This window comes from Solanum tuberosum, unplaced genomic scaffold (genome assembly GCF_000226075.1).
Source record: "Solanum tuberosum cultivar DM 1-3 516 R44 unplaced genomic scaffold, SolTub_3.0 scf00315, whole genome shotgun sequence".
NCBI lineage: Eukaryota > Viridiplantae > Streptophyta > Magnoliopsida > Solanales > Solanaceae > Solanum > Solanum tuberosum.
In genome coordinates, this window is record NW_006239239.1 from 322,376 (window position 1) to 343,401 (window position 21,026).

Genomic DNA, 21,026 nt, shown 5'->3' on the forward strand with positions numbered 1-21,026 from the left:
AACATATTTTAAAATTTTAGTTGACTCTCCGAATTCCATATGTCTCATGTAATTGAGACAGAGAAAAACATATATTGGTTTAAAATTAATAAAAATATTATAAATTATAATAATTAACAACTTAAAATTTATAAAAAAAAACCTTTAAATTTTTTTAGTTGGCTCTCCAAATTTAATCCGTATTACAATAATTAAAACATAGAAATTAACATAGATTGGACTCCTACTGACATTTATGTTTCCTTTTTCTAAATTTTCTCTTTTATACTTTATATAAATAATTTTTTTATGTAAAAAGTATTATAAATCATAATAATTAATAGCTTAAAATATTTCAAAACATATAAACAGTTTTTGTTAACTTTCAAAATTTCATCTATACCGCATAAATTGGAGAAATATAGATATATAGATATTTTAAGTTGCTAATTATTGTGAGTTATAGTACGTTTTATGTAATTTTCATATATATTACTCGGTCCTGATTTATGTGATACAAATGAAATTTCAAAAGTCAATGAATTTTTTATAAGTTTTTTTTTATATTAACTTGTTAATTATTGTGATTTCTAATATATTTACGTAAAACATACTCTAAATACAAATAATTAGCAACTTAAAATATATAAAAACATACTAAAAAATTGATTAATTTCAAATTTCATATGTACCACATAAATTAAAACAGAAACAGTAACATATATTGGGCCCCGTGCTGGCACGGGGTCTCATATCTAGTCTTAAAAGATATGAAAGCTACCTAATTACGCAAACATTTCAGTCATATTTATTAATTCTCCCTATGATTTGGAATAGTCGCATATTATCTGACTAATTAATAATTTCATTTCAGATTTCAAGTCAAATGCATCTAGATACATGTTCTTTGCAACCTCATAAGCTGAAATAGGAAGATAGGCGAGCAAAAATGGTTGGGAGGCAAGCGAGATTTATCTATATATCCCAGATACATGTGAATCACACTAAATACATGTATCTAACATTAGATAAATGTATCTGGAATACCAGATACGTGAGCAAGATAGGAGGGAGACGACTAGAATTTATTTAATATGTATTCTAAATAAATGCAAATCTACTTGGATACAGTGTATCTAAACAAATTACACCTAATTTTTATTCTATATATTCGAGATACATGTATCTGGATGTGCCGGCAACATATATCGGAATCTAAAATCTGATAAGATTCATAATATTACAAACATGATAAATAATTAGTTCCTAAACTAGTATAATTTGGGTAAACTACCAAATATATCAAATAAGCCAACAATTAGTATTGGCACCTATAACCCAAATAATTTGACAACAAATAACTCTTATGATTTCATCTTCCTCTTTCTCAACACTTTTCCTCAATTCCACCCTAAATCTCTTTCTCCATCAATCCCTCAATTTCCTCTTTCATCGGAAAAAAATCAGGTCATCCGGAAGCTCGATTTTTGCCACATTTTTCGATAATTTATTTCTCCACAACTATCACAAAATTTGCTTAGTTCATCACTGACAAAACCTTATAAAAACTCAAAATTTGAAATCACAACTAAGCTCTAATTTAATTTTTTCAACAGTTTTTTTTTTTTTTTGAGTGAATGTGGTTGGAATCCGTTGAAAATACCTAGACAAAATTATACACTAGTAAATATGAGGAAAATCAGATATGATTTGAGCTAATTTGGAATTTCAGATTTTAAATGGAATTGCAAAACATCAACACTATCAGGTATATCATGTGTGAATATTACATACACGAAATACATTTATCATGAGTATACAAAAATATACATCAAATACACCAATATACAGAGACAATATACATTGATATACAAGAATACATATATCAAAATTTTTATTTTTGCTTCCCAAAGATGTTTCCACACTATTACACAAACACCGAATTGATTTAAACACCTTTAGGGTTTTGAATTTCAAAAGTGGTAATGCAATTGACCTTTCAAAAGTGATGTTAAAAGTGTATCATATAAATATGACAAATGTTAAGATATGAAGGAAATTTCTTCAAGTTTAGATGTATAGTCCTAACTTTTGGCAATATAAGCAGAGGGTCCAAAGTGCCGCGACTACTTAATTTTAAGGGACAACGACATTGTATATCCGCCATCAAAATAATTGGCAATAAATGTATTTTTTTATTATATAGTATTGTATGATATGAATAAAATATAAACTCTTAATACAAAATAGTGTATATTTTTGTTGACAATGTAATTAATTTGTCAAATCGGCCAAATATGTAACTTGCCCTAATTTTATCCCCATATACTTTTTCTTTTACTCTTTCATTCTCGCAATTCACGATTGCTCCATATGGGGATTTTTAGGTTTTCTTTTCTTTTGGAGGTATGTGGCTCTAATTTGCCTAAATTGATAAATCATGCTAATAAATAAAACCTAGTCTATCGTTGTCATTATCTCTTTTGTTGACATTAATAGCGAAAACTCGTTCAATATTTCAAACTAAAGGAGCATAGGAGAAGAGTGAGGGAAAGGAAGGGAGACGTTACATGAATCAAAATTGATGCCTAAGTTAGTCTAAATCATGGAAGAGAGGTGTGTCTGTTTTGAAGAATTAGTTCGGATTTATGCAGATACGCTCAACTATACAAGTCATTCATTTGGTTTGGAGCAGTTGTAATGGGGTTGCACCATGTATCAACTTTTAGTCTATTTTTATTTGCCAGATGAATTGACCAAGGTGATTTGTAGAAGAAATTGATGCGGAATACACATATATAAATAAAATTGTGAAACTCAAATATATTGCGAATACATATACAGAGAAGGAGAGACGAGTGTATTCCACCAATAACATTATGGTTTGTGTTTTACCCATTTTATATTACATTTTGAACTCATCCCACAAGATCTATCTTCTCGAATATTCTAGAGGCTGCCTGTTGTTACATTTGGCTCCCCACTTTTCATTTCCCTCTATACATATAAATAAACAGCCTCAATTCAAAATTTCACTGCCAAAACCATGAAACTCTGAACTGAATCTTGAGTTTATCAATGGTGATCATTTTCGAATACAATGAGCAAGATGACAAACCACCGTCATCGTCACCTGTATCACCAAAGCCTTCTAACGAGACGAGGGTAGAGGAGGCCTTTAACGCTACTGAGAAGGACAAGAAGGGTATTTTTCTTTAACAAAATGACTCATCCGTGTTTTTACTTTTCTTCCCAGTAGGAATTCTGGGAAATGAGTTATGAATTGAGAGGAATGGACACAATGGTTACATACTGATTGTCCTAACTTGTGCTTCAATTCCACTCCCTTGAACCCTTGGGTTTCGAGATTATCACTCAGGCAAAAGATATACTAATAATTATTGGTTTGAATCTTCATCGTGAATATCATCTGATATATATTTTTATGGTTATTAGCCATAAGAAAAGTTTATTTGAGTTAGATTTGTAAAGAAATAATAGTTGATGGCTAAGTGGTTGCAAATGTTTGCACTTTTCAAGTGTGTTTAGAGCCTAATGTTCTGAAAACAAATAAGTGTATCAAATAGCCCATTTAAAGCTTCATTCTTGATCTTTAGAGTTATATTTTTACAACATTTTAGTGAAAGTTAATGGCTAAGTGTTTTCAGATGTTATCATTTATCAAGTATGTTTTGATTCTAATTTTCTGATAAAAAGAACGTACAATTGTGGCTTTCTTTTGTTGTCTCCTTTATTTGTCGGTGGACTTAGTCTTCTTACCTTTAATGTCATCAGAAGGTTAACTGTATTCAGTTTGAACTAGTATTCCTTTTTCTAAGCTGTGTAGGTGTGTATGCTTGTGGCATACTGTTTGTATTTTTCGCAGAAGGGGTCCTTTAACACCAATTCTCTGCTATAGCATTATTCGTTGTGTATTTTCTTGAAATTCCAAACTCCATTTTACATTTGGTTATTCTTTGTGCTCATCATATTCCAACTTTATATGTTAATTGGTGTTACCAAACAACCTTATTTGTTTTGCATCACCAGTAGCTTATTGCTCTTTCTGCTGATATGTACACAACTCCCAACATAGGCAATGGCCTTGATCTGGACAACTACTCTTGTGGTCAATCAGTACAGGAGGTTAAGGAGGCCAATAACACTACTGAGGCCATTGAAGAGAACAAGAAGAGGCTTCTAGGTATTTTTATTAAACAAAGTGTCTTATCTGTGTTTTACTTTACTTTTCCCCCCTGGTGTTTAGAGGAGTATTTAGTTAGAAGCGTGTAACTTTCCTGTTGAAATTTTGGGAAATGAGTTAACACAATGGTTACATACTGATTGTCCTCAGTTGTGCTTCAATTCCACTCCCTTGAACCCTTGGGTTTCGAGATTATCACTCAGGGAAAAGATATAATAATTATTGGTTTGAATCTTGATCTTGTATATCATCTGATATATATTTTTATGGTTATTAGACATAAGTAAAATTTATTTGAGTTAGATTTGTAAAGAAATGATAGTTGATGGCTAAGTGGTTTCAAATGTTTGCACTTTTCAAGTGTGTTTAGTGCCTAATGTTCTGAAAACAAATAAGTGTATCAAATAGCCCATTTGAAGTTTCATTCTTGATCTTTAGAGTTATATTTTTACAACATTTTAGTCAAAGTTAATGGTTAAGTGTTTTCAGATGTTATCATTTATCAAGTATGTTTTGATTCTAATTTTCTTTTTAAAAGAACATACAATAGTTTGATCAAAGAAAAAAAAAGAATATCCATTAGCCCATGATTGAAGCCCTACTCTTGCTCTCTGGGAATTGGAATTTGATAGCAGAGGACTTATGTGGTTTTCATTTGCATTGTGCCAATCTGCTGAGGGAGGGTCGATGTTGTGGGTTTCTTTTGTTGTCTCTTTTATTTGTCGCAGGACTTGGTCTTCTTACCTTTTATGTCATCAGAAGGTTGACTGTATTCAGTTTGAACTAGTATTCCTTTTTCTAAGCCGTGTAGGTGTGTACGCTTGTGGCATACTGTTTATATTTTTTTGCAGAAGGTCCTTTAACTCCAATTCTCTGCTATAGCATTATTCGTTGTGTATTTTCTTGAAATTCCAAACTCCATATTACACTTGGTTATTCTTTGTTCTCATCATATTCCAACTTTATATGTTAATTGGTGTTGCCCAACAACCTTGTTTGTTTTGCATCACTAGTAGCTTATTGCTCTTTCTGCTGATATGTACATAGCTCCCAACATAGGCAATGGCCTTGATCTGGACAACTATTCTTGGGATCAATCCGTACAGGAGGTTAAGGAGGCCATTAACACTACTGAGGCCATTGAAGAGAACAAGAAGGGGATTTTAGGTATTTTTTTAAAACAAAATGTCTCATCTGTGTTTTACTTTTTGCCCCTGGTGTTTTAGAGGAGTATTTAGTTAGAGGCGTGTAACTTTCGGGTAGGAATTTTGGGAAATGAGTTAACACAATGGTTACATACTGATTGTCCTAACTTGTGCTTCAATTCCACTCCTTGAACCCTTGGGTTCCGAGATTACCACTTAGGGAAAAAGATATAATAATTATTGATTTGAATCTTGATCTTGAATATCATATGATATATATTTTTATGGTTATTAGTCATAAATAAAGTTTATTTGTGTTTGATTTGTAAAGCAATGATAGTTGATGGCTAGGTCGTTTCAAATGTTTGCACTTATCAAGTGTGTTTAGAGCCTAATGTTCTGAAAAGAAATAAGTGTATCAAATAGCCCAGTTGAAGCTTTATTCTTGATCTTTAGAGTTATATTTGCACAACATTTAAGTGAAAGTTAATGGCTAAGTGGTTTCAGATCATTAGCACATGATTGAAGCCCTACTCTTGCTCTCTTGTAGTTTGGAATTTGATAGCAGAGGATTTATGTGGTTTTCATTTGCATTGTGCCAATCTGCTGAGGGAGGGTCGATGTTGTGGCTTTCTTTTGTTGTCTCCTTTATTTGTCGCTGGACTTGGTCTTCTTAACCTTTATGTCATCAAAAGGTTGACCGTATTCAGTTTGAACTAGTATTCTTTTTCTAAGCTGTGTAGGTGTGTACGTTTGTGGCATACTGTTTATATTTTTTTGCAGAAGGTCCTTTAACTCCAATTCTCTGCTATACCATTGTTCGTTGTGTATTTTCTTGAAATTCCAAACTCCATATTACACTTGGTGATTCTTTGTTCTCATCATATTCCAACTTTATATGTTAATTGGTGTTACCGAACAACCCTATTTGTTTTGCATCTCCAGTAGCTTATTGCTCTTTCTGGTGATATGTACACATCTCCCAACATAGAAAATGGCCTTGGTCTGGACAACTACTCTTGGGGTCAATCATTACAGGAGGTTAATGTCAACATTCCTGTACCTCAGGGAACAAAATCACGATTTATTGTTTGCGATATAAAAATAAACCATCTTACAGTCGGACTAAAGGGTCTGCCTCCAATAATTTATGTTAGTGTGTTCTCCTGTTTCTAGTCATTCAGAGATATCATTTGCTGTTTTTCCATTTCAAAATGTGTAAGATTTGTATGATTTTCTTCTGAGCCTGTATATTAACATTCATCCTCTTTGTGGTGGCAGGGAGAACTCTATCGACCTGTCAAAGTTGAAGCTTGTTTCTGGACCTTAGGTAAGTTGCTGTCATGTTTTGATGCATGGTTGCTTGATTTTTTTTTCTATTTACATCTGCTGTTATTAGCACCCTGCAATTGATTTTCACTGTGATACATAGTTTCAGAGTATGGGCATGTACCTATTACTCCAATAGTTTGCTAGTTGATCTTACTATAATCTGTGCGAGAACAATGCAGCTTTACTTTGAGGAACACAAGATCACTAACTAACTATTGCCAACATCTTTGCAGAGGATCAGAAATCCATCTCTGTACTCCTTACTAAGATAGACAAGGTGAACTGGTGGAAATGGGTAGTTAAAGGTGAACCTGAACTCGATACCGAGAAAGTTGAACCTGAAATTACCAGGCTATCAAAATTGGACCCGGAGATTCAATCTAGTGTTGAAACTATTATGGTACGGTTTTATTGTTAGTTGGAATTGTTCTGTTATGGTAACACTTTTTTATGTCGGAATTCTATTGTCACTTCATTTTTACATATTTCTGCCAAGTAAACCCTCAATTATGGTATTCATATGGAAGTTTCTAGCATCACTGCCATGGTAGGTACTGTATAATTTGTGCTTATCCTATATCTTATGAGTCATTTGTTATCCACATTAGTACAAATTTACCATTACTCTGTGCTCTACTAGTATCCCCTAAAATTTCCTTTTGCATTTGAGAAAATGGGTCCCTTCTTGACACCTTTACTTGACATGCTTGGTAAATGCCCAAAAAAGTACTTCTGGTTTAGTTTGTAGAAACTTAGCATAGAAATGTGTTTATGAGAAAAAACTTCAGATTTGGAGTTTAGGAAGCTACTTTTGAGCCTAAAATTCTTCTAGTATATTTCGGTTCACAATTATGAAATCAAAATGTACATCTAGATTTGAGGTTAGTTATGAAAGGTAAGTATTGAAGGTGCTTTATAGAAAAACATAGATACTTGGTTATACAATTTTTTTAGTAGAGTCTTTTGTATGGCACAAGAAAGAAACTAAACTCTAAAGGACCACATTGCTGACCGACATTGATAGTTCCGTTCAATTAGTAGAATTTTGTTCTTCAGGTCTTAGAGGTTCCAGTTTTTCCTATCTCTCAATTGGATTATAGCATAATCTGGGAGCCCTGAACGCTATGGTATTTAAATAAATGAAATGTCTCCTTGTTGTTATGATGGGTGATTGTTTGCATATGAGGTTTACTTCTCCTATAGCTATTGTTGATGATGCTAAGTTGTGTCTACCAGCTTCATCTGCCCACTAGCCATACTTAATTACTGGACTTGAACATGCTTTTACCTTGGGAGTGGTATTGCTGTTATCTTCATTTTGTAGAAGGGACAAATCTAGTGATGTTTGATTTACTTGTTTACTGGTTATTCTTTTGGTGAAAATTCATGATCACAAGAACTGACGTTCTTGTTGTATTTATGGATATTGATGCCTTCTAAATGTGTGATGGATAATACTTCTGCAGTTTCATCAGCGACAAGAAGCAATGGGTCTTCCAACACTAGACGAGATGCAAAACTAGGAGATGCTAAAGTTTATTATGGAGAATGTACTTCATGATAATGTGTTCTTCTCTCCTGTCCCTTCCCTTGAAGAGTATTCATATTAACTGATTTTGTTCATGATCTTTTGCAGTATCCATGGATAGACTTCTCTAGGGCGAAGAAATCCTGATTCACGTGGTGTTTTTGATAAGCGAAAATATTTCAGCTAGACCATATTTTGGCATCTCTTCTTTACTTCGACTGGGATTCAAGATGTTTTTGTGCATATGAGAAACTTATATTGTATAGTGACTTTTGTGTAGACTAAAGAAGATACTTATGTACTGTTATTGGAGTAATTGATCTAAACAGTTAGTAATCTGAACATGTTCATATTCTAATCCATGCTCCTCCTCCTCTTCTCTGTTCTTGTTGAACTTTTATTCTCTTTTGTAGTTCATGTTGAGTTTTCCCTACGCTGTTATTGGAATGTGGTGTCTTGTACCTGAATTTCTGTTAGATATTTCTATACATACGATTCTGTGTGGTTCTGTCCATATTTTAGCAATTGATCAGTCCACACTCAACAGAGCAAAGCAGATGGTTGTTTTTTTGGTTTGGCAATATGTATAAATCTAGATTTAGCATTAACTTATTAGTACGTAGTATTTTCTTCCATTTGATATTTGTCTTGAAAGGTCATCTATCACATATCGTCAAACCATTCCAGTCACTTATTTAAGCATGGAGTGCATGTTTTGTGACAATTGACAGAAACAACCCACCTTTTATGTTATTCCTTCATGGGCGGATCTGCTGTGATAGGCGCCTAGACTATGTATTTGTGTTGAGAAGTTTATTAAATATATCAGAAATTCCAAATTATTTTTCAACAAATTTTATTTATATGGTAAAGTAGAGTGAGATTTACGGAACATATCACATTATTTAATTGCAAATCAACACGTAAAAACAAGTCCAATTTTAAGAAAATCAGTTGCTAACAAACACGTGTCCCATAAAATTTCCATCCTCTGATTCTGACAAATCCATAGTATGGTCCCCTCCACTCAATTTAACGACACGTATACAGTGGTCCTCCTAATTTCCAAAAAATCGTACTCCCTCTGTCCCAATTTATATGACTCACTTTCCTTTTTAGTCAGTCCCAAAAAGAATGACACATTTCTATTTTAAGTAACAATTTGCCTATAAAATGTCTTTTTTACCCTTAATGAAATGATTTACAACCACACAAATTTCTATCATTCATTTTGGACCACAAGTTTTAAAAGTCTTTCCATTTTTCTTAAAGTTTGTGCCAAATCAAAGTACATCATATAAAATGGGACGGAGGGAGTACAAATTTGGTGTCATGAAGACAAGAAACAACATAATAAAAAAATTCAAAAAAAGAAAAGAGATGAGTAATCAAACTCGTCAAGGTGCCTGAAGATTAATCCAACATCTTTTTGCCACCTTTTATCTCCTACTCCATCGCCACCGTACACGTGTATGAAATTAATTCGTTTAAGCTCTGTCCCACCACCTACCCCCATTCCCTTGTTTTTTCAACTTTTCATTCTTTCTTCCCATTTGTGGACTAGCGATTTGATTCTTATTTGTATTGTGAGTATTATTTTAATAAATAAGATACTTAAATGAATTACTATATTATTCTTCATTACTTTTTTTGTCCTATTTTATATGAGTTAGTTTGATTCGACACGAATTTTAAGAAAATAAGGAAGATTTATAAAATTTATGATCTAAAATGAATGGTAGAAATTTATGTGGCTATAAATTATTTCACATTTTAAAGTTAAATTGTTATTTAATATAGAAATATGTCATTTTTTTAGACGGACTAAAAATGAAAGTAAGTCATATAAATTGAGACAGAAAGAGTATTACATATTGTTATGTATTAATAATTCGAATGATAAATTTACAAAAAAAAATTGAGTATATGATAGAGCTACTACAAGTAAAGAATAAAATAGAATTATCATATATTATTATAAGTGGGAAGAGCTTAACCCCAAAGTTGATTTACCGTTTTGCCCCTACAATATTACTTAAATATTTATTTGTTAAAAAAATTTGCTGATAATCTCAACCCTAATTTAATTCTCCAGAAACGTATAGTTTCTGCTTAGCATCCCTTGATCAGTGTAGCAGTTTTTTTTCGACGCTCAATTCCATTGCTTTAATTATCACCTTATCCAAAACCTTTTCAGATTCTTCCCTCATCTATATAAATTTGTTTCTCTTTGTTGTGACTCATTCAAATACATCAGGTAAATATTTTTTTCTCCTCTTTATTTATCAAGAGCTGCTCTATTTTCCTATTTACTGTGTATGTCTTTATCTAGCTTATTTCGTTTCATTCTCTTAATCATGTCTGTTCTTGATATTGCTACTTCTGTGATATTGTTATTTCCTTAATATTACTTGTCACAGTGTTATCTTAATTATATTGTTGCAAATTGCCTATTGTTGCTTGGTGTATAACTGATTTATTTGTCGTTGAAGTGAAAGCCCAAGTACATTCTCTGTTTCTCCCTATGTCCTTGTGTTGGGGATGCAAATGGATACAGAGTAATGACTTTGGGTCCGAGATATTTATTTTGTACTTGCTCATTCGCCAAGTATATGGATCTGTGATTCTTTATCAATAGCCACTTTGTTTCCCTTGTTTTCTGTTTATTCCTTGGAAAGTTTGGAATTTGTAGTCGGCTGTTTGAACTTTTGCTTATTTTGATTTGGGTATTTTTCTAAATTGTTCAGTTTTGCTTATTTTGTTATTGTTTGATCTATTTTCATTATATAAAAACATATTGATTTATTTCAATGGATTTTATCTGATAAATTACTTATTCGTTAGGTGGAAAATTTTACGACCTATTATTTTATTTTTTCAGCACACATTAATAATCATACTCTAACGTTTTATTATAATAGCTAAGTTTTATGTGAAATCGGTCTTGATAAGTACTAATGAACTGTATCAATTGGCTTCAGTGGCATTTTGCCTCCTTGTAGCTTGGATTGGTTATTCTTCCATCTCTCAGCCTTTGTACTTGTGTAATAAAATATGCATTTGGATTGTCTTTCCTCTACTTTCTGGTTATGCATCTATTCATGCTGAGTGCTGAGCCAACCTCTCTGTACATCCCCTGGTAGAAAGATTCAGGACTAGCACTTTTGGATTTGGAGTAAATATTTGTTATGGCCTCCTTAACGTGTTGCAATGTTAGATGTGCTTGTTTTTATCATTTTTGAATTGAAACCTTATTAGAACTCTCTTCATAAGGATAGTTTTCTTTGGATATTGGTTGGGTATTATGCTTGCAAGAAATGCTACAAGCGAGTTACTGTTATAAAAAGTAGTGCAACTTGTACCTATTGTAGGATTGAAGATATTGATTATGAGGAAAGGTAAACTACACAAATGACTATCAAAAGTATTACTTACTCCACCAAATAAATGAATATAATTATTAAATATTGAAATGAGTTTAACATATACCTATGAAATAAATTAAGTCATACAAATTAAATTTTCAAAATATATTTTTACATATCTTATTAAATTAGAATTAAAGGAAAATGCACCCATCATGCTACTAAGGAATTTAGACCCTTCAAATGGTGATTCTTCATCGACCCACACTCCTCAATGCGTTAATGTCACATTCATGATAATTGTTTGAGTCCCTCAATCTTCTCACATAAATTGTGACATTTAACCAAACATTGTATAGTTTCATATTTAAGTTTCTTGTTTGTTGATATTGTATTGCATTTTAATGTTTTAGTATTATTATTATTCATAATTTACAGTACTTTCATGCTTCAAATTTAATGCTTCATATTAAGTTGATGTTGTCATTCATAATTTAGCACATAAATATCCAACATATTATGAAATGCATCAATTAAATCTTTATAGCTTTACAAGATCAATAATAACTTATGCGCTTATGACAAGACTATTTAAAATAATGTACACTTCTACTACATCAATAATATTGCACGCACTCATGACAACACAACTTTACAAATGTCTCTCAATAGAGAATGAGACAACTTATGGCTCATACGTGCAACGCACGTGCCCCTGACTAGTTACATAATAAGTAAAAATAAGCAAAAATATATATATTAAATTAACAATAGGATCACACAATTGATTATTATACAAAATGAGACTTTTTGATATTACCTAGCAATGAATTTAAAACCAATAGATACATCTATAGTAAAAATAAATATAATATTTAAATTAAGACAGAACAACCCTACAAATAAGGTGCTATATATTCTCCCATCAATCACCTACTGGCTGCAATGTGTTTGTCATATTCTTAGCTTTCAAACAATGACTAATGATAAATTTTATGGCGCCTCGCGCGGAAACTGTTTTCCGGCAAACCACATTGTCGAAATCAGGTGCAATGGAAGATTTTAATCTCAATGCGAAACAACAAAAGTGCTCTCGTCTTAATAGTAGTCAGCAATTGAAGTGATTGTGCATGACATTAATGCCTGACATCTCTAGCACTAACGCCAATGTTGTCGTAACCAACTATAAATGCTATAAAAAGAAACGAAATCAGAATATTGGAGTAACGAATGATGATAATGATGAGAAAACCAGAAATGGAGAAGAATACAGAGAGAAAAAAGAGATTGTAGTGTCTATGTTATTCACCATGAGTAAGACAACTTCTCATCATCAGCAACAACATTCAGAAAACAGTGTCGTTTTGACCAGAACTCCCAGTAATGTCGATGAAGTGAGCAAGGAAACAGAGGATTTACAATCCATTACGAGATATTCACATGGATCTATCTCTTTGATCGGTGGAAGAAGACAAATGAAGGATGCTCTATCAGTGAAGCTGGATTTATTGACGAATTATGACTTTTTTGGTGTTTATGATGGACATGGAGGGTCATGTGTAGCTCATGCCTGCCGTGACTTGTTGCACAAGGTACTGATGGAAGTAATTCTTGAAGAAGATGGGAAATTTGAAGAAATAAATTGGGCGAAAGTGATGATGACGAGTTTTTATAAGATGGATAAAGAGGTGAACAGGATTAATGGGGCGGAAGTGGCGACAATTGGATCAACGATAGTCGTGGCGGTTGTGGGGAAGGAAGAGGTAATAGTTGCCAATTGTGGGGATTCTAGAGCTGTGCTTTCACGAGGTGGAGTTGCATTGGCCTTATCTAATGATCATAAGGTATTTCAAAAATTTGGAATCTTGCTTTTTAAAACTCTTGGAACAACTTAGGTATCTAATACGAGTAATTTGGAAAGTTACTTCAAAAATGTCCTTTGATATTGTGGACTGCACATTACCTGGAAAGTTAGAATTAAAGAGTTACTACATAAGTGTTGAGAAACATTCTTCTTCAGTGAATTAAAAATAAAAGTAATATAAACAAATTGAATCGAAGAGATCAACTAAAACTTGATAGGTGCATTTATATGAAATGAATGGAGTAATTCTTTATTTGGTTGTTAATTTTGTAAATTGTACACAGCCGGACAGACCTGATGAACTGGAGAGAATTGAGAAGTCAGGCGGGAAGGTCATCAATTGGAATGGGCATCGAGTCCTAGGAGTACTGGCTACTTCAAGATCCATTGGTACGTCCAGATTATGTTTCATATCGAATCAAAATTAAATGATCATGTATTCTAATTTCTGTCTAGGACACACCAAAAAACGAAGACGTAAGCTTACATATAGAATTTCTGTATTCTTGAATATTCAATGTGACAAAAGAGTTAATGCAAGGGATAACTACCTAAAACCGTATGTAATACCAGAGCCAAAAGTCACAGTGAGCAAAAGAACGGATGGAGATGAGTTCTTAATACTTGCCAGTGATGGTCTGTGGGATGTTGTTCCCAACGACGTTGCTTGTGATTTTACAAGAAAATGCTTAAATGGTCAGATTAGAAGGTGCAAAAATGGAAGTGAGCATTCTCAAAATAAGGTCATGAAAGAAAATGTTGCAGCGAAGGCAGCAACCTTACTCGCAGAATTGGCGATTTCACGGGGCAGTACAGACAGCATAAGCATCATTATAGTTTAGTTGAAGAAATCTTTAGGCACCAGAGATGGAAATAGTATTTATAGTTCACTACTTTGATAGTTCATTTTTTCTCTCTTTATAAATTTCTTGCTTTGTGTCCATTATGGATTGTTTGTACTTTGTATAATATTGTACCTGGACTTGAAGTCCTAAAGTCTATCAATTTCATGTCGTACTTACCCTTGAATTCTCCTTTTATATATATATTCCGTCTTTTAATTTTTTGTCCGTGAACAGAAGCAAACACTTGCTTGCAAAGAAGCACATTGAAAAGTGTTGGACCAATGCACCAACTCAGTTTTTTCCGTGTCTCAATTAATTATATGATCCTTATTTAATTGTATACATAATTTTTTTCGAAGTTAATGGATGCATGTCCACCCCTCACTCAAATGTGGGTCTTAGAGAAGAAGATAATGGTTGGTTTTGGGATAAAAGGGATGTAGGCTTATTTTGGGTCTTTTAAAATAAAAAAATAAAAAATTAGATGAATTTTGTATTTTTCTTAATTTAATTAGTGATATGCTCCTATCATAGTTGGCCACATATACAAAGTGGTATGTCAAAATTGGATATTAAAATATAATGGCATAAATGAACACTTTTGTGAAATAATGAGCTCACTCTTTTTACAAAATTTGGTGATATATTTGAGGCTTTTCCATTAGTTTTTTTTGTTGATACATTAGGTTTGCAAATTGCTTAAATTACAATTGCTACAATCTAATTCCACCTAACAATTTGTGGCACATGTTGATGCCGTATAGGAAATGATAGGGCTGAAGAATCTTCATCCCCTACACTGAATCTGGCACGCGCCCTCCACACTCCTTATTACCCTTTTCTCTCCTTACTTTCCCATTCATTTTTCCAGTAATAGCCAATCCCTTCCCAGGTAATTTCTCTCCATCTTTCTATACCGTTTTCTCTTTTTCGAGTTCTATACAAAAAATTCATTTGAATCACAAAATGTTTTTTTTCTTTTCTTCTTCTTCTTAGCATGTGTTAATCTGTGTACGAAATTGGTAGAAACAATAGTGATTTCTCAGAATTCTGTACTTTGTTGGGAAAAATGGACTCAAGATTATGCTAGCATGCTCTATTGAACTAGAGCAAGTTAGGGTATAGTGTTTTGGTTCCTCGGACTTATGTGTTAAGACTTCAATCGAATCAAATAGAGTTTCAAGTTGGTGTTGTTATCCTTTATATAGAATGCATCTATAGCAGCTGATTGGCTAAGCATAGAAGATTTCAAATGAAAACACTTAAATAGAAAAGGAGTTCTAATTGATAATGGTCACAAAAATGATTTGGTGTTATCAAGGAGAGTTTCTATTTGTGTTTACTTGTACAATTTGTGTGTATAAATAGATGGCTTCATATCATTTGTATTCATATGGAGAATTAAAGCTTAGATATTGTATTATTTGCTGGTTCCTCTATAGAAAAAACAATTGTTAAACATGTCTGCGAGACTTCAAGTCTAAAGTGCTTTGCTTGTACTCTGCAGATTTTCAATTGTCCTCTGCCTGTGAACTTTATCAACGTCTGTCTCTAGATGTTGGGTGGTGTAGCTTCTGTTGCCATATTCACCAATCAATCTGCACTGTCAAATAATGTAAGTAATCCTCTTTTGGCAAGGATACTCATATAGCACAATGTTTAGTTCAAGTAAGTATCAGAAAATGAACTCGTGTTGGAGTTTACGTACCATGTGCTAACCTCTGCTAGCTAAAGATTATCACTCTCCTTTGGTATCTTTGAGGCTATGCTTTTCACAGTCCCTAATTATTTGTTGCTATATCCTAGTTTCACTCTTTTGTAACATTGCTGAACATTCCTTTCTGCAGGGCTTTCAAATTGCTTCATTCTTGCTTGTTAGATCTTCCAACCTGTCCAGGAAGTACTCAATTCCACAACCTTTTTTCAAAATTCCTGGCTTTAGGGAACATATTGTCCAATTTATAGCCAGTAATAATGGAAACCTTGCCAGAAAGAACATTGTCTTTGCTATTCCAAATGAAAAGGATGATGCTGAAAAAGAAGGCTCAGATTACTATATTGATTATCCGGTCATCGTTGGTCAGAAAGAAGATGGGAGTTCTTGTGCACCAGAGATGGGAACAACTTTTTCCTTGTTGCCATGTGGTGAAGGTATTCTTAGAAGTTATGAGATCAATGGTAAAGAAGACGGCCTGCTTGCTAAGCTGATGGCAGTTCATTTGCATGTACTGGCAATGGAACAATGGAATGCTTCCAAACTTAAAATGTCTCACAAGTATGTTTTCTTTAATATTTTCCTTTTCAGTGAAGGTGATAAAATGTATGTACATTTATATTGCAAGATGATAAAGTCCTGTTTATCCTCACTTTTTTTCATCTCTGAGACTGCCAAAGGAGAAATACCAGCAGATAAAGTTTAAGACAAGAAATAACAATGTAAATTGGAACGTGTAGAAAGGATGTGCTTAAAAGAACTAATGGGAGGGTTATTGTGAGAACATTGCCAGCATGGAAAATTTAACCAGTATAGTACGAAAAATCAATCTTGTCTTTTCCTTTTTGTCATTGAGGTTGTTTGGTTTCTTTAGGTACTTTCATTTATTGTATCTTGAGTGTTCTAAAATAAACTTGAAGCATTATGCATAATGTGATTAAAGTACCTACTATATATTCAGCTTTTCCATCAGCAACTCTATTGCTATTTTCTCCCTGCTTGATCATTTTTCCTGCAACTAACTTGTGGTTCCATGAATGACAGAAATTACTTGGTCAGTGCGACAAACCTGATTCATTATTTGGCCTTGAAAAGCCTCAACATAGAGCAGCTTAAAGAAGAACTTTCTTCCATTTGTTTACTGAATTTAGACACAATAAATCAACATGTTCTAGCAAGTCTTTCTGCAGGCATCCGGCTGTTAGATAATTTAAAATATGATTCTTCTAGTCATACTATCTCTTATAGTGAAGGAATCTCTTCAACAAAAGGTCTGGACAAACAAATGAAGGGGGAATTTTCTATTAATACACTAAGGAGGAGGGCATCCCATACTGCGGACCTGTTATTGGGCAGATTGCCAGAGAAGAGAAACACCCATATCATGGTAACAGTGGGTGAAGAAGCTATAGAAAGTGAAACATTAATGAAAGATCTTCTAAATGCTGGAACTACCATTGTTCGTATCAATTGTGCTCATGGAAGCCCTGAAATTTGGAGTGAGATAATCAGAAGGGTGAAAAGAAGCTCTCAAATTCTTGAAAAGCCTTGTCGAATTCTCATGGACTTAGCTGGGCCCAAGCTTCGAACTGGAAAACTGCAGGCTGGTCCATGTGTGTTGAAAATATCTCCCAAGAAGAATGCTTATGGGAAAGTGATATATCCTGCCCTAGTTTGGCTCTCAAGCCCAGGAGCTGCTTCTCCACCAGCCCATGTATCCCCTGATGCTATTCTACATGTGGACGGTGAAGAACTTCTTAGTAAGCTCGAGGTTGATGATGTTGTGACATTATTTGATGCTCGTGGAAAACAAAGGACACTTAAGATCATAAGCAGGTATCCTATTTTCTCAGGCGTCGGATATATGGCTGAGTGCAGTAAGGCTGCTTATGTCAAGTCAGGTGCAAAATTGTTTATCAAGGACAAGAGAAGGAAATTATCAGCTGGACATGTAGTAAATATTCCTCCTCTCAAGCAATTTATCAAATTAAGGGTTGATGACTTGCTGAGTATATCACGAGATGGTCAAAATGAAGAAAACAATTTGACTTCTTCCACTGGTGCGCACAGGATAGCCTGCTCATCTGAATATGTTTTTGATTCAGTGAAGCCTGGGGAACCTATTGCTTTTGATGATGGGAAGATATGGGGTATTATTAAAGCAACTAGCACTTTGGAAATTCTTGTGTCAATCACCCATGCAGGTCCCAGGGGTAGTAAACTTGGATCAGAGAAGTCCATAAATATTCCGCGGAGCAATATTCGGTATGAAGGTCTCACTTCAAAGGACCTTATAGATCTTGACTTTGTGGCCAACCATGCAGACATGGTGGGTGTTTCATTTGTCCGAGATGTCCGTGACATTCTACTGTTGCGCCAAGAACTTGAGAAGCGGAAAAGAAGGGACTTGGGGATTTCTTTAAAGATCGAGACAAAAGAAGGATTTGAGAAATTGCCGCTCCTACTACTGGAGGCAATGAAAATGCCAAATCCTTTGGGCATTATGATTGCCAGAGGAGATCTTGCTGTAGAGTGTGGATGGGAAAACATGGCATATATACAGAAGGAGATAATCTCTGTCTGCACAGCTGCTCATGTTCCTGTCATTTGGGCAACACAGGTCCTGGAGTCGCTCGTCAGATCTGGAGTGCCTACTAGAGCTGAGCTTACTGATGTGGCAGAAGGAATGAGGTCAGTAATCTCGTTACCAGTATGCGTTTGTGTCTATATCTGTGTGGGTGGGTGGGGGTATTTTGATTCCTATCTTTCCTTTTGAGGTTTTAGGAATTGAGTAGGGAGTAGAGGAGGTTATAGTCTGGCTGGTTCTTTATTTTTGTGATATTTTGTTGCACTTCCCTGAGTAAGAACAAGGTTAAAAACTATTAGTGAGGAATATATTATTCATTAATTTGTTCGAACCAAATGCTAAATATACTTAAATTAAAATGTGTTGCAACTTCTAACATTAAAACGTGACATAAGTTATCAAGTCAAACACTTGAATACTCTTTTTCTGGATCAGTTATTTCTCAAAAAACTGAAATTCTCTCAGCACATATGCATAAGTTTAACTAGTTTTGAGGTGTAGAAACTTGTTAATGCATGGATATATCATTATACTTGTCATTTGTCAATAATGGATAAAGCTCTAAAGAAAACCAAGTACAAAGAGAACTAGATGATGTAACAAGGTGCCCCTTCTTCATTTGAGGAACCATGAATAATTTGACAATTAAAAGTCAAATTAATTGGACGATGGAAATAATTATGGAGGTTTTATGCCCAACTTTGTAAGAGTAACTCTTCCATTTCTGTTGAACTTGGTATTCGTTTCTTAAACTGGTACTTGGAAGGACTGCCCCTTTTAGTTTGTGGCATGAGATATGGGACTGGTGTTGAGTAGGACTTACTAGCTCATATGCAATCAAGAAAGATATCTTTCCTTCAAATCAGTCAAAGAGTGGTATTTTTTATAAGGTAAAGATAGTTTCACTAAAAGCTAGTACCAAGAAGGTACTGCAGAAGAGTACAAAAAAAGTATTACAATGACTGCATTACATCATGGTGTTCAAAGCTCAAAAAGATGTTCCATATTCTCTATCCTGTGTTTCCTGCAACACAAAACAGACGGCAGATGCAATTAGATTCCAGTGCCGATGTTGTTTCTTCTCTTCAAAACATCTCTTATTTCTTTCCAGCCAAATATTCCACATGATACACTATGGGACAGTCCTCCATATCTGCTTCAACTGGTTCTGAATTCTCTCTCCCTGCCGACTTGGCATGACGCTCTTAACATCCTTTGGCATCACCCACTGCACACCAAAAACACACAGAAATTATGTCCAACCTTGCCAGGTTGAATCACAATACATCAGTAGATGATTAGTGGTGTTTCCTGCTTTCTCACATAAAAAGCATCTGCTATACATTGAAGTACCCCTCCTTTGTATGGTGTCTTGTGTTAAACAAGCACTCTTGGCAGTCACCCACCTAAAACAAGAAACCTTTGGTGGGGCCTTATTTTCCATGGCCGATCAACCTCCCAGTTTCCAGCTTGCTTCTGTAACCTCATGTAACAACTTCTCTCAGAGAGTACACCACTTTTATCAGCTAACCAAATCATCCTATTCTTGTTGTTATCATCCAGTTTAATGGGCTTCAATAATTAAATAATTCACTGATTTCATCCACCTCCCAATCATTAAATTATCTTCTAAAAAGATGAACTTCATCCAGTGTTGGCAAAGAAATAAAGCCCCTGTCTAACCCTTTATCCTCAAACTATTCTTTCCCGCCTACCCTTCCAAACCATTTCAAATACTTGCTGTTTTAAACTCGTATTAGAACTGTAGTAGAAACTCGACCTTTGACCTGAGAATGTTCTTCAACAGCACGACTATGTTTAATCTGTTTTCCTATTGCAGGACAAGTTGTATCATGTTGAACAAGGGTAAATGCATTGTGGAAGCTGTCTCTTTCTTACACAGAATATTGAGCAATCACTCCACGAAGTTAGATGCAGAATTTAAGCCTCTTGCTTTATCCAGCCACGACTTTTAGTTGGTTCGACCGTATGAGGAGCTGCTTATATGTTCTCCCTACTTTTGTACATCTTCATGGTGATATGTTCTCCCTTCTCTTGTACATCTTCTGCTTCACCATGACCGTTTCTTCTGCTATGTACATACATCAATATTCAGTGAAACCAAACAATTAGTATTTCACAATTGTATTGTTTTAACAGTAGAAGAACAATATTAGACCATGGTTCTCATTTTTTAGCAGAGAATAAAACTCTAGGTGATTTCTTCCATCAGCCTTAATTTTGATGGGCTACCATATGAGTTACTTGATACCTAGTGAAATAGTCTAGGTGCATGAAAGCTGGCTTAACATCGCCGTTGTCCAAGACAAACAACCACAACCTGTAGCTCATTTATGAAGAGACAAATCCATAGTAATGTCCAATAAAGAGTTTATAAATCTTGTGCACTCTGATGATCTGGGGCTGAAGTTAAATGGCTTATTCCAAGTCGTAGCATTGGTA

At 34.1% G+C, this 21,026-nt stretch overlaps 2 protein-coding genes across 5 annotated transcripts; both read left to right on the top strand.

Moving 5' to 3' along the window:
* Positions 1-10,271: 10,271 nt before the first annotated feature.
* Positions 10,272-14,446, top strand: LOC102601437 (probable protein phosphatase 2C 51). Of its 4 annotated transcripts, none has more exons than XM_015314733.1 (4): positions 10,272-10,445; positions 11,170-13,397; positions 13,702-13,807; positions 13,874-14,446. In XM_015314733.1, exons 2-4 carry the CDS (start codon positions 12,684-12,686, stop codon positions 14,257-14,259), a joined length of 1,206 nt encoding a protein of 401 aa, XP_015170219.1. In that variant the 5' UTR covers positions 10,272-10,445; positions 11,170-12,683; the 3' UTR covers positions 14,260-14,446. The 4 variants fall into 4 exon arrangements, with proteins under 4 accessions (XP_015170219.1, XP_006360171.1, XP_015170220.1 ...); XM_006360109.2 differs by having other exon boundaries at positions 12,601-13,397; XM_015314734.1 differs by lacking the exon at positions 10,272-10,445 and having other exon boundaries at positions 10,452-13,397; positions 13,958-14,446.
* A 492-nt stretch (positions 14,447-14,938) lies between these two features.
* LOC102601765 (plastidial pyruvate kinase 4, chloroplastic) lies at positions 14,939-20,815 on the top strand. The gene is made up of 5 exons (XM_006360110.2): positions 14,939-15,154; positions 15,770-15,877; positions 16,110-16,537; positions 17,021-18,667; positions 20,404-20,815. The coding sequence occupies exons 2-5, from the start codon at positions 15,818-15,820 to the stop codon at positions 20,537-20,539; spliced, it is 2,271 nt and encodes a 756-aa protein (XP_006360172.1). The 5' UTR covers positions 14,939-15,154; positions 15,770-15,817; the 3' UTR covers positions 20,540-20,815.
* Positions 20,816-21,026: the final 211 nt, after the last annotated feature.